The 14,374-nt window shown below is 47.4% G+C and overlaps 1 protein-coding gene across 3 annotated transcripts in view; it reads right to left on the bottom strand.

Annotated features, from left to right (window-relative positions):
• The window catches only part of LDLRAD4 (low density lipoprotein receptor class A domain containing 4), a 422,280-nt gene that overhangs the window by 257,201 nt on the left and 150,705 nt on the right, over nucleotides 1-14,374 (bottom strand). For 2 of the 3 annotated variants that reach the window (XM_037805579.1, XM_037805577.1), the window contains exon 3: nucleotides 7,131-7,504. In XM_037805579.1, coding sequence (XP_037661507.1) covers nucleotides 7,131-7,170 — 40 coding nt within the window. In that variant the 5' untranslated portion in view covers nucleotides 7,171-7,504. Of the gene's footprint in view, nucleotides 1-7,130; nucleotides 7,505-10,350; nucleotides 10,478-14,374 lie in introns of those variants that run through there. The other variant, XM_037805578.1, reaches the window with a different exon arrangement.

The following is a 14,374-nucleotide window of genomic DNA, read 5'->3' as shown; positions in this document are numbered from 1 at the left end:
TCACGGTTCCAGGTGAGACCACGTCCCACCCGCGCAGGCTTCCGGGTGCTCCAGATATCATTCAAGAATTCCACAGGGAAAAAAAGGCATCCCCAACAGCTCAATTCAAGTGATTTTCCCTCTTTGGTCATTAGGGACAAAGAAAACCTGGTCAGTAGCATCCATAAAATTGCTCTCTTTCAAACACTAGATGACTATTAATTCAACTCTCAACCTTCTCCTTTTTCAGTGAAATACCCTTAATTTATTTAACAATTAGGTCTGATTATCCTTTCCACATGAAAGACTCGGAGTACATTCTACAGGAATTTGGTGCACTTACCTACCTATCCAAGGTTAAATGTTTCCCCTAATGTGAAATGATTCAAAGAGCCTAAGAAAATTAATTGTGCATAAGTTTTCGGTATCTAAGGCTGGTGTGGAGGACAGAGAGGAGGCAGACTCTCAAATCAGTTTCTTCAGAATGTGCACGGTGAGATTTAAGGCTGGTTGTTTTCCAAGTCACATGAGAGTAGGGTAATCCTCAGGTGAAATCTTATCACCACTAAGGTGCTCTCGATGGAGGCTGTACAGATCCTCATTTCCCTCTGCTCAGAGTCCTTTGGGGTTTATTTCTACAACACGGTCTTATCTTGGGGAGTCTATCCATCTACATCAAAGCCAGGCAGAAAAACCACCGGAAAGGACAAAAACTGTGAACTTGAGACCTTCAAGTTTTAAGCTTTTTTTGTTTGTTTGTTTAGGCTTAACAAATATTCCTTTAGTTGATCTCATAACTAGAAAGTTATGGTCCATGATTCAAACTCCATTGAAAAAACAGAATTACTGTGACAATTTAAGAGAATGATAAGCAAACACTAATTCCTCAAGTTTTTGCTTGCCCAAATGTAATAGCACTGTGTCACAGGCAGGGAACTACAGCAGGCTTCTCAGCAGTGTGTTGCAAAGCTCTTTACAAATACCTACTAGTCACAGGACAAGCTTGTAAGGCAGGCAAGCACAAGGCCATTTCATAGGTGAGGTGAGGAAACAGACACCAGTTTTGAACACATCAACTCTCAACAGGCAACAGACAACTGAAATAAACTTTTTTTCACAGTCACCTCAAAAGTTATCAACCAACCGCTTTGAAAATTCCATCATAAACTGTAATAAAGGTCGTACCTTTTGACCCCATAATTCTGCCTCTAGGAGTTTATCCTATGAAAATAATCCAATACATCGAAAAAGTTTTATGTACAACGGCATTCATCAAAGATTTTTCTAATAAAGGCAAAGACTGTCAACAACCACAATATTCAACAATAAGAACGTAATTTAAAAATTTAGGTACATGTACATAAAAGAATATTATGCAGCAGTTTTAAATTATATTTAAAAAAGAACTTGCTAGAACATAAAAAATGTTCATAATATATGTTAAAAGGGAATGATCGGGTTATTAAATTGAATATACATTATGAACACAGTTCTGTAAGAAAAAGTTTGCACAGGAAAACATTCCCAACCAGAATGTCAGCAGTGGGGGAGCTTTATATGGCAAGACTGCACGGGTAATCTTTCTACTTTTATGTGTTTTCCTCCTTTTCTTACAATGAGCAGATATCCTTATGGACAGGAAAAATCAAGTTTTTGCTATAAAATAGTAATACTTAGATGATTAAAATCATTTCTAAATTACATGTGTTCTGAAAATTGAAAACAATGCATCAATTCCTCCATGCAACAATTAGCCTACATTTAGCCTAAGAAAACCATAATTAGGAAGTTAAATCTGCAATATATACCTACATTTCCACAAAAAGCAAAACGTAAAAGATGGGCTGGGTCTCAGGAGACCCAGAGGCCTGGGGGCAGCCCTTCCAGATTTCCACCACTTACTGCAGTAATTTCTGTTAGTCCAAGACAACCTAGGGGCACACAATCGACAGAAGCCACATGCTCACTACAAAGACAGAGCTTCACAGCAACTCCCTCGGCGCCCCCTCCAGCCAGACTGTAACCTAAACTCTTCAAAAACAGAAATTAGGAGGCTCTCGCTGAAGAGAGTGGACACGTAAAATACAGAGTGACAAATTTCTTTAAGTAGAAGTATGATTAACTGCTTGGTGACTTTCACCTTGCCCTAGAACTTCATATTTAAAGCCAAGGAAGAATCTCCACCTCTTCACCATTTAACACATCTAAGCCAAGACTCTTCCATTAGCTCACAGAATCAGCAGTATTGCTGCATCTTCAGTTCCAGAAACTGAGACATTAGCATCTTTCACTGCCCTGGGATAAGAAAAGGCTAAAGTCAAAAAGCATAAGAAGAGCAAATCACGTAAGGTGGTGGCCCTAGTCTCTTTCACTCCCGTTGAAGACATAAGAAGAAATAAAGAACACAATTAAAGGTAACTGCACAGATAAATATAAAAGCCACTGTTACTGTACTTTTGATTTGTAACTTCTCTTTTTCCTACATGATTTACAATGAAAATGCATAAAACAATAACTACAAATTTATGTTAATGGGCACACAATCTGAGGCAATAACAATATAATGAGTTGTATAAGAGCAAAGTATTTTTGTACTACTGGAATGCTTTAAGTTTAAGATGTCAATTTTAATTCCCAAGGTAGCCACTAAGAAAATAACTAAAAACATATAGAAAAGGAAAGAAGAAGGAAGTCAAAATGGTATGCTGCAAAAAAATCAACTAAATACAAGAGAAAAGAAGTAACAGAAGAATTGAAGAACAAAACAAAAATTACATGCAGAAAACAAACAGCTAAATGGCAGAAGTAAACCCTTCCATAGCAGTAATTATTTTAGATATAATTGGATTAACCCTACCGCCTCCCCCCACCAAAAAAAAAAAAAAAAAAGGCAGAGATTGGCCGGCCGATTGGTTAAAAATTAAAAAAAAACAAAAACAAAAACATGATCCATCTATATGCTGTCTATAGTAGAGAGACAAAGACTGAAAGAGGTTAAAAATATAAGGATGGAAAAAAATACTCCATGCAAATAAGAGCCAAAAGAGAGGTGGGATGGCTGTATTTTGTCATACAAAATATACTTGAAATTTTTAAAAAAGAGGTTATAAGAGACAAAGAAGAACATTATGTATGAATAAGAGGATCAATCCAGCAGGAAAATATAACAATTATAATCATAGCACACTTAACAGAACCCCCAAATAAACAAAGCTGAAATTGACAGATCTGAAGGAAGATGCAGGTGGTTCCACAATAACAAACAGATGCTTCAATTCTCCACTGTCAGTGATGCGTAGAAAACCTTTTCTCAATAAGGAAACAGAGTCCTTGAACAATACCACAAACGAACAAAACCCCAAAAGACACCCACAGAACACTCCATACAACATTAGAACACACATGTTTCCAAGTGCAGGTGGAACCTTCTCCAGGGCAGACCTTATGTCAGGTCCCAAAACAAGTCTCAATAAATTTAAAAATATCAAAACCATACAAAGTATCTTTCCTGATCCCAATGGAATGAAACAAAATGAAAACATAAATACAAACTAGCCAAACTTAGAATATGCAGAGAAAGCAGTGCAGAGAGGGAAATTCATAGCTGTAAATGCTTACATTAAAAAAGAAGAAAGACCTCAAATCAATAACCTAACGGTACATCCTAACAAGATAGTAAAAGAAGGACAATCTAAACACAGAGCTAGCAGAAGGAAGGAAATAATAAAGATTAGAAGGGAGATAAATGAAATAAGGAATAGAAAAACAATAGAAAAAAGTAATGAAACCAAAAGTTGGTTCTTTGAAGAGAGCAGTAAAATTGAAAAATACTTAGCCAGACTCACAAGAACAACAAAAAAAGAGTCAATTCCTACAATCAGATATGAAAGTAGGGACATTAATAGCTCAAAGGTGGAAACAATCCAAGCGTCCATCAACAATGAATGGATAAACAAAATGTGGTATTGAAAATGCAATGGGATATTATTCAGGCATATAAGGAATGGAGTTCTGATACAATGTTACAACAGGGATGAACCTTGAAAATATTAGGCTAAGTGAAATAAGCCAGACACAAAAGGACAAATTTTGTATGATTCTACTTGTATGATGCACCTAGAACAGGCAAATTCAGACAGAAGAAAGTAGAATAGGGTTTATCAGAGGCTGGGGGAGGAGAGGACGGGGAGTTACTGCTTGAAGATTTCTGTTTCGGGTGACGAGAAAGTGCTTGAAGGAGATACTGGTAAATGTGTATTTGCACAACTTTGTAAATGTACTTAATGCCACTGAATTGTACACTAAAAAAATGACCACAGTGGCCAATTTTAAGTTATGTATATTTTACTCCAATAAAAATTAAAGAAAAACTAAAAAAGAAAACAGAAGTATAGATTTAACCAGTTGCTTGGGCAGAGATCAAAGATCTGTCCTTCTATGTTTTAGCATAAGTAACTTTTCCAAACTATGTGGGCCAAGAAAGATGAGAAAATCAGGAAAGCGATAAAAATGACAAACAAAATCCACAGGGAACTGCCTCAAGAGAAGGCCAGATACTTAAATTCCCTTTAGTTTACCACCTGGTTATTTCCTACCAGTCTGGAAGCTAAGCCCACAGTCCCGGCAGGCAGGTGAAGCGGCTGCACTCACCTGCCGACTGAAATCAGCAATATTCCACACCTGATGGCTTGTTCTAAGATGGGCACAGTTAGTTACGTCTCTCATCCTTGGGAACCATGGGATAAATCAGTCTCTTTTCCCGAGAATTTACTCTCCCATCCCACCCATCCCCTCCAAACACCCCTTCTACGTGGCACAGGCTATCAGTGCTCTAAAGCATTACTGCACACAGCACCTGGGGACCTCATTAGGCTGCAGATCCTGATTTAGTGGGTCTAACGATGCAGAGTAACGAAATCACAGTTTCCGAGCCGTGGGGCCAGGCATCAGGGAAGCTCTCCCGATGAGCCCGACAGCCAAGGCTGAGAGGCCCCCAATTGGGCCCAATGCCCAGGGGTTGTTCCCTGGACAGCATCACCCCCAGTAGCTGGGAGCTTGTTAGAAGGATGGGGTGGGGTGGGCGGGATTCCCCAGGCCTTGCCCGACTCGGAATCTGCATTTTAACGAAGCCCCAGGAGATTCAGACGCACACTGAAGATTGAGATGCATGACCTAAAGCATTTCTAAAGACTATTAAGAAACTGCTAGGAATAATCCCAAAATCTGTGGCCAGAAGTTTTTCCTCTGAGAATTCATACTCAACTGACACTAAATCTGGAATATAAAAACATAACTGGGTTTTAGACAGGTATTTAAATGCCAATTGTGTTCTGAGAAAATAATGAGGTCTAAAAATGTGGCTATAAGAGAGCTCGGTTTCCTCAACTGTAACATGAGAGTAATGATATCTGCCACAGAGTTGCAGTGAAGTTTAAATGGGTTAATTCAGGTAAAGCAATTAGTGTCTGGCCCCAAAATATTAGCTGTAGTTACACAATTACTTTTTTTTTTTTATTCAGGTAAGCTGGGGCAACTGAGAGGAGGCAAAATTGTAATGAAACAGAGTTCTTGGGCAAACTATGAGTTGAAAGAATCTAAGAAAACTGGCGCCCAGGAGGAGCTAAGAGAGGGCAGTGGGCAACACATGACAGAACAAGTGTGGGGAGGTGAGGCAGGTCCCGTGCCCTGCGGCAGGGTTGGGGGGTGGGGAGGCGGCTGTGATAGTAACAGCAAAATGGCAGGCATTATCCAGGCCTTAAAATGCACCAGACCCCGTCCTGACTACTAGCAATTCTGGCAGAATCCAGGGGTTCAGAGAACTCCAAAAGGAGCAGTGCCCGTGGGGCTGGCCTGGAAGGGCCTCTGAGAACAAGCTCAAGGGGTGGTTAGACCCGGGAGCACCTAAGTGTGAACAGGCCAGATGGGTGCAGAGGTGGCCTTGCGATCCCACCTGTGTGGGAGCCCCCACCACCCCAGCCACACACCCGGGTCCCTAAGAATAGAGTGGGAACCTCAGGAGCCAGTGGGGGAAAGGTGACAACTGCAGTAGCTTTTACCCCTCCGGGTGGGCAATAAAACAAGACTGGGGAGGATGACACCTGGGCAGACTCCTACCTGAGGAGGCTCCCACCTGGGCAGGTTCCCACCTGGGCAGGCTCCCCTCTAGGTAGGTAGGCTCTCTCACCTGAGCAGGCTCCTACCTGGGCGGGCTCCCCCATCTGGGGAGATTCCCACCTAAGGAGGCACCTACCTGGGCAGATGCCCACATGGACAGACTCCTACCTGGGGAGTTTCCCACCTGGGCAGACTCCCACCTAGGCAACTTCTCACCTGGGCAGGCTCCCACCTAGGGAGGTTCCCACCTAAGGAGGCTCCTACCTGGGCAGACGCCCACATGGATAGACTCCTACCTGGGGAGTTTCCCACCTGGGCAGACTCCCACCTGGGCAACCTCTAACCTGGGCAGGCTCCCACCTGAGGAGGCTCCCATCTGGGCAGGTTCCCACAGGGTCCCCAGTCTATAAATGAGAAGCCAGAGAACCATAAAAACTAAGTGACTTCCCTGGGATAAGTGACTCAGAGACAGAGCCAGCACCTGAATTCAAAAGCTCCTGCATCCGGGGCCATGCTCTGGGAACCGGTTCCCTGCATCAATATCCAATTGTGAGACATGGCCTCTCCAGGAACTTCATTTATGGGAGCATGGCAAGGTTCCTTCCTCTAAGGGGCCCCTTCCCACCACTGCTTGCACACAACAAATCTGAGGCAAGGAACTAAAGAACAAGGAGAAGTTACTCATCAGCAATCAATTATCTTCCTCAGAGAGTCTTCCCCATTCCGTAAAGAAAATCATGTCCCCAGCACATCACTTTGCAATGGAGAACAGGGACTTGGAGGAACGCCACAGATATTTCTGAATATTGCATGTGCCTTCCTTCAACAAAAACAGAAGCAGAAAATGCCAGCAACTTTTTTGAATTCCTGTTTGGAGAGAGAAGGAAAACATGTCGCTATTTTGCCAAAATCGGTCACCGGAGCAGCCTCAACCCCTTGACTCCGTATGGGCTTCGCTTCACAAACACAAGCATGCATCCATTTCTGTTGTTCTGATATTTTGTAACCAACCAAGAGTTGAAGTGGAAAAGCCTCACCTGTGAATGCATTTGTGGCCTGAAAGCCAGCTTCCTGCATGCTGCTCCCCAGGCAGGCGGCTTCTGCTCTGCAGCTGTCCTTCTGGGGGACGCCTGGGGCGGGGCTCAGGTCACTTCCATCTCCGCAGGCCCGAGTCCATGTCCCTGCCCCGCCCACCTGTCCTGCTCCCAGATCCACGGGCACAGGGTCCCATCAGCCGTCCAGCCAGAGGAGGGAGGCCATGGCCGGGAGCTGAGGAAGCCGTCCCACGGGGTGCAGGGGCCGCCACCTACGACGAGGCCCTAGGCAGGCCCTCGGCCACCAGCGTCCTCTCTCCAGGTCTCAGCCGCTGCTGATTCTCTCAGGTGCTTCTCCCTTCCCCTCAGGCAAGATTCTGGAAATTCAAGAGAGAGAGGTTAGTCCCTGATGACCTGCAGGAACATCAAGATTAGCAGAACCTTGGAACAAGGAAGGAGGGAGGGAGGGAGAGAGGCAGGAGGGAGGGAGGGAGGGGAGAGGAAAAAGTGAAGGGGGAGGAAGGGAGGAAGGAGGGAGGGAGGGGGATGGAGGGAGGGAGGAAGGGAGGAGGGAGGGAGAAGGGAGAGAAGAAGGAAGGAAGAAGGGAAGGAGGGAGAAAGGATAAAGGGAGGGAGGGTAGAGGGAAGAGGGAAGGGAGAGGAAGGGAGGAAGGAGGGAGAGATGGAGGAGGGAGGGAGGGAGGAAGGACGGAGAGAGGCAGGATGGAGGGAGGGAGGGGGATGAGGGAGAGAGGAAGGTAGGAAGGAGGGAGGAAGGAGAGAAGAAGGAAGGAAGAGGGGAGGGAAGAGGGGAGGAGGGAGGAGGGGAGGGAGGGAGGGGGAAGGAGGAAGGGAGGGAAGGAAGGAAAGTGGGAAGGGGGGGAGGAGGAGGGAGGAGGGAGGGAGGGAGGGGGCAGAGACACCCACAAGCATTCCCGGGGCACTCGCCTGCCCTGCAGGGCGCTCTCCGGAGGCCATGGGCACTTTCCCGGGTGCTTCCCAGGGAGCCTGTGCTGGGTCCCAGCACCTCTCCCGGTCTCCCGGGGCTCTGCGTGCTCCAGCCTTCCCCAGGAGGGTCCTCCTAGCACGCGGATGCCGGAAGCAGCAGCCCGTTCCGCAGGCCGTCCCGGGCTCAGCAGCGGGAGACTCGCAGACCCAAGTCAGGTCCACTGCCTGCCCCGTCCTAGGAAGGCCCACGGGCAGGACTCGGGTTCAACAGTTTCCAAACAACTCTTGAAAGGGAAACCAAAGGTCGGAACACCAAAAGCAACCCCAGCAGCAAAAGTCAGAAGCCAAAGGACCAGGCGCTAACAAGGAAACCCGATATGAACTTTCAACACCAGCAAAAAGAAATCTTTTCCCAGTATTATTACTTCAACGTAATTGATTTGTAACCAATTTTTAGAAATTGTTACCTTATCCCTCTTTTTTCACCATCAAGCTAGAGAAAAAAAAAAAGGACTTAAGAAAACAGAGCACTCAGCTGAAAGGAGAGCTCTGTTACAGAAAAAGAACAGACAGTGTATGTTTTCACCTTGTTCCTATAGATACAAATAAAAAAATCCCTAATACCAACTAATTATAAGGACGATCTTATAGATTAATGAAGCACTCTAATTATATTAAGAAATTCAATTGATCACTTTCATGTATGTGCAGCAACAAATTCAGTACTGAGCAGGCAATTTTATTTTAATTAAAAAATAAATGATTTATATAAGTGGTGGTTTTGAAGTGCTCAAAAATGTAACCAAACATTTTTTCCTCAGAATTTAAACATTGTCCTTAAAAATCACCAATGCACACAGTTTCAGCATCCCAAAGTCTAAACCAACTTTTAAGGTACACTAATCACATGCATTATCCTTATCAACTATAGGAAATGGAATTCATCTTGCCAGACGAAAACAAAAGTCCCCCTGCCCTAAAAGCTTGGCTGTCTTTGCCCTTTTCTGGGAAGCTTTCAGTTTCCAGAAGCACTGGACAATTTGCTCTCTTTTTCTGATGGAATCCAGAGAGCTAAGTGCCATGCACTGAGGTTTTACTTGTTGCTAAGGATGCTGCATTGGGGGGTTTATTTTGTTTCATATGCTACCTCACTTTTAAAAAATCAAGTTATAGCTCACATTTTGAAAGATTATGGGAAAGACTGAGGTAGATATGGATAGAACAGAAAAAGCCAACACAATTTTCCCTTTAGTGTCTGTATCGCCCCGATTCTGTAACACGCCTCCTCTAAAAGCGAGGTACAGCAGCAGGTGTGCAACAGCCCACGACAAGTGTAACATGGTCTTTCCGGATTTCTAGGGGTGACATCTGTTGGTGTGAGAGAGGCAGGAGGGACGCATACCAGGACACGTCCTCGATGGACGGTTTATGTCTCCTGCACACTCAGTCTCCTTCTGTGCAATGTTCAAGTTATAACGAAACATCAGCCCTGTAAAATTACTAACCCTAACCCCTAGAAACGCAACTGAGACACCCTTTCTCCAAGCACCCCGACGTGGAGGTTAGCGGTCAGAGGACAGGGGTCTGGTCTGGTCTGTTGGACCCCACTCTCGAGAACAGTGCCCAGGACCCCGCAGTCTCCACCAACATGTGCCGAATAGGCTGGGGAAGGGGCCGCCCAGCAGCCTGGTGGGTGAGGTCCGTGGGGCTCCTTCAGCCGCTCTCATGGCCATTTCAGCCCCTCTGTGGTAATCAGGATGTTATAACCCCGCTGGACAAGGACGGGGACTGACCACTCTCCATCTCTCCTCAGCTCCCAGGATGCCGCCTGCACCTGCCAGGTGCATGATATACAGGTCAAATGGATCAACACAGAGCGGAGCAACCTGGGAAGGCTCGGCAGAGCACACCTGTCCTGAGCTGAGCGCCGGCAGGTGGCCCTTCCAGACAGACAGGCTGCCCCTCAGTGAGGCTTGGCTCTGTCCCTCCGGCTTGCAGGGGCTTCCCCACCTCCCACCAGTCACAGTGGCTATGGCAATGGCCCTACCGTCCGTCCCTACGGTGCACAGAACGTCCACCTGGAAAGGGCCCCAAACACCAGTGTCCAGCAGGGCCCCACGCCACCACGGCCACCCCTCCAAGCCTGGTTCCTCCTGCACCACCCCCGAACCTCAGGTGTTTCCCCAAAGCTGAATACCTCAGGCCTCGTAATGACAAATCTGGAAAATCAAGGGGAAAAGAAAAGGGGAGGAATAGAGAGGAGGAGGCCACGTACCCAGGATGAGAGGTCACAGCGTCCTCTCGGGCCTTGCACAAGGGCCCGCACCATCCTCCGTCCACACACACACAGAGGTGCTGTCTGTGCCGGGAAGACGGGCAGGACCAACCAGGAAATAAATTCATTCAACTCTGCACTTGAAAAATGTCAGCGAAGTCCCTCCCATAGCAGTGCGACGGTTACTAAGGAAATAGAGCACATCGAACGGAAAACACCCCCACAGGAAGGGACATTTTTCAAAACACCCACAAAACCCAACCGAGTAAGTCGTGGAGCATGTTTGCTTTACCCCTTGTTCCTAAAAACTCATGCGAAACATAGTCCTCACCGGAATCACTTGGGAATTAAAACTTAACTGCGTTCAACAGATGACAGCGCTCACAAAAATACACTGCAAAAATACGCAATTCAGAGACACTGAGGTCACAAACTGGGCTCAAAATGCAACTGAGAAGAGAAGCAACCCTTTTTTCAGATTCTAGTAACATCTGAGAAAATTTTAATGCATAGAGAAGAGTGAAGGCGGCCTGTCCTCTTTTTATCTCCTTTCACTGTAGACAGACTGTTTTGCTGGTGAAGAGCCGGTTACCAAGGTGACCAGCTCAGCCGAGCAGCGAAGGCCGCTGTGATGTCAGAAGCCGCGAGCCCTGTGGTCCTGCCCCAGCTGCCCCCTCCCTGTTTTACCTGCCGGAGAAACTCCAGAGGCAAGCAAACACCAATGAGGAGATCCACCAAAAGGCTGGCAAATGAAGGTGCCTTTTAAAATTTTTAAATTAAAAAATAAGAATTACTATCTTGAGAGTCATACTGAGGCTGCACTGCCTACTGAAAAGTCCAAAAAACATCCCAGCCTTCAGGTGGCTCGTTTAAGTCAAAAGTGCCCAGAAGTTCTTGGTGGGACAGAAGTGAGGACGCGTGGGGAAAGAAGGCCAAGGAGTGACCCTGGGAGAGAGGTGCCATGCTTCTTGGCAGGGGCTTCTCCCACCTCAGGGACAGTCAAGGAGCGGCACTAACTTCATTTAGGGCTTGGTGAGTGCCAGTCTCAGTATTTCCTGATCTCCCAACCCCAAAAGGAGCAGGCACCAAATCAAAGTACAGTCTGTGGCCCTGTGGTAGCTATAGGGCCATCCTGGGCCCTACCTCAAGCTTTGTCCAGTCCTGCTGGCCGGGCTTGCTCAGCCTCGAGATCCCTTCCAACCCAATATTCCACTGGGCCCACGTATTTCTGCTCAGGGGACAGGACAAGTGGACCTGAAAAGGACAGTCAGCAGCACAGAAATGCATTCTGAGTTGACACATGTCTGAGTATCGATCACCTACGCATGGGCTCCCAAGTCGAAGAGCTACAAATCTTTCGTGGTACTTTCAATTTTGGTGAATTCGGGCATAAAATGATGTGCAGGACTCGACTCCCTCCCTGAACGGGCTCCACTTCTTTGTTCAGGATAAGGCAGGGCCTTGGGTTAGGTCCCTGTTCAGGAAGCAAGCACAGAATTCAAAACATTTGGTTCAAATGCACACGAACTGCAAACGGGAAAGCGGCAGTTACGTGAAAACACCCTCTAAAATGTCACCTTGGAGATGCAACTCTTGTCACTGCATGAGGGGTCCACAAGCCGAGCTGGAGAAAGAGCCAAAATGAGTAACTGAGGTAATGGTCCTGGTGAAGCAGAAAATCTACAACCATCGACATATGCAGAGCGGGGCACCTGCCTGAGCCCTGCACTGCTGAGGAGGAGCCCGAGGCCGGGGGCGGGGAGCCTGTGGAGGGCGCCCCTGGTGAGGAAAGCAGTGGGGCCAGGGGGCCGCTCTCGGCTGAAGCTTAAACTCCTAAGGAACATGCAACACGCCCCAGGACGGGCTGGTCAGGAGGCCCCAGGGAGGTCACAGGAAGTCAGGAAACAAGGGCTGGTTTCCACTTTCCAAGGCCCAGACTACTGAGCCAGTCCCACAGGACCGAAGCGCCCAGAAGGAGAAGGGACGCAGGGCCAGGCAGAGAGCAGGCGGTCCTGGGGTGAATGCACAGCCAGAGGGAGCTGCTCAGCTCCAGCATGGCCAGCTGGGCGGCTGCAAAGGGCCACCGCACCAGGACAGGCGCTCTCAGCCCTGCCCGCCTCGGGCATCACCACCCTGGGGTCCCAGGTGGGGCCACGCCCAGGATGGGGTTCTGAGCTAACCCCCACCCAGCTTTCTTTAGATAAAACCAGCCTAGAATGGGGCAAAGAGAAAGGGCACACCAGGGCAAATGAGGAAAGGGTGCTATCGCCTCTTCTTTGGTGAGAGACAAATATGGATGTATGAGCTGTGTTCCCCCTTCCGGCACCCCCTGCAAAGCCTGGTCAACTATTCTGCCCACCTGTCCTACTTCCTCAGCCTCAGTGCGCCCCACCGCCCAGCCTGGCCCAGCCCCCAGCAGGCTCTGATGCCATCAGGAGGCATCTCCAGCTGCATCTACTTGTGCAGAATTTCAACAGGCTTCATTTAGGAGCCGGGAGACAGCAAGAAGCAGAGGGAGCTGTGCTCCTGCCCTCACGGAGCCCATCAACCTGTTTCCGCACCAAAGGAAAGCTCTGCTTTCACCCTTGCAGCCTTGGCAGGACCACAGGGTCTAGAACACATCAGGCGCCCCAGCCAACATTGGCTGGACTGGACCGACTAACACTGAGAACAGCTGAGCCACCTCCTTTCCTGCCACCCTGCCCTGCCATCAGCTGCGAGGAGAGCTGGGGCCTGGACACGGGGCTGGGGAACCTGCCCGGCCCACTCTCAAGTGCCCCGGTGAGCGCCCGTGGGGGACGATCAGGCAGGGAGTCTGAGCATGCGGCACTGCCAGCACCCCAGGCCATTTTAGAAAACGCTCAAACTGGAGCTGGACGCGTGAACTGGCCAGAGGACAAAAGCCGGGATCTGGAGCCGGCCAGTGGCAGGTTCAAGTCACGGTTTCAGCTCCTCTCGGCCACACCTCAAGCCCCGTGCCCTAGTCTACAGAGTGGAGGAAGTGAAGGCATCTACCCCACAGAGCTACTGTGAGGTTTAATGAGAAAATACATGCAAAGCTTTTAGGACAGTGCCTGGTATCGAACAAATGCTAAGGAAGCAATAGCTTGATAACCCCTATAATTAACCTCAGTGACGACTCCAATAAATCGGGGCTTTGAGAATAGACCAACTCATTCTCCTTCAGTTCTTTGACCTCATTGGACATGATGTAGCTTTGTAGCTCATAGTTCCTCAACTGATAAGTCTTAAAATTTTTTAAAGTTCTCAATAGTTAAAAATCAAAGCTCAGATTCATTCCACAGCAGCTAAAATTAACAACAGAAAGAAATGGGAGAAAGGATACAAAATTAGAGAAAATGTGTGGGTGAGGTATTTGGTATGAAATGTGGTAGAATAGTAGAAGAGGAAAAAATGACAAAAAAGGAACTTGCCTTTAAAGGGAAAAAAGCACAGCCTCTTGATGTGAAATTATTTTTTCATGTTTTCATCTAGGAATATCAGATTTTAAAAACCGCCACAGAATGTAAAAATAAACATAACCAAGGTTTTACATCTCTTTGCCAACAAACAGCTGCACAGGGACCGGTCGGCTTCCTCAGTGCTTTCCCCGTCTGGCACGTTCCCTTCTGCAGGGGCCGACCTTTTGAGTCCTTCCCACACACATCTCGCCAGTTCACAAGGCTGCAAGATCGGGTCGTTTGCATGGAGGCAGGAGGGCAACTCACCCAAATCCTTGCCCCCCTGCACAGTGGATGTGGTGGAGCTGAGCAACCAGCACCTTAAAAGCTAAATAAAATCGATCACCGAAAGAATGGCTGATGTCCCCTGAGGAAAGGAGTTCTGCATAATTTCAGTCACTTGCCTTAGCAAACATTGCCTAAATGTCCTTGTTCTCAAAGCTCAGACCAACTCCACACGTGCCTCAGCCCACACTGAGCGCCCCAGACATCCATTAAATAGTGCTGTCCTCGCTGCTTATGTCTGAAAACATATTGAGGAAAAGGAGAAACTTTCCACTTTA

This window comes from Choloepus didactylus, chromosome 16 (genome assembly GCF_015220235.1).
Source record: "Choloepus didactylus isolate mChoDid1 chromosome 16, mChoDid1.pri, whole genome shotgun sequence".
In the NCBI taxonomy this organism is placed as follows: Eukaryota; Metazoa; Chordata; class Mammalia; order Pilosa; family Megalonychidae; genus Choloepus; species Choloepus didactylus.
Note: the sequence above shows the minus strand (reverse complement) of the source record. Positions and strands in the feature narration are given on the sequence as shown.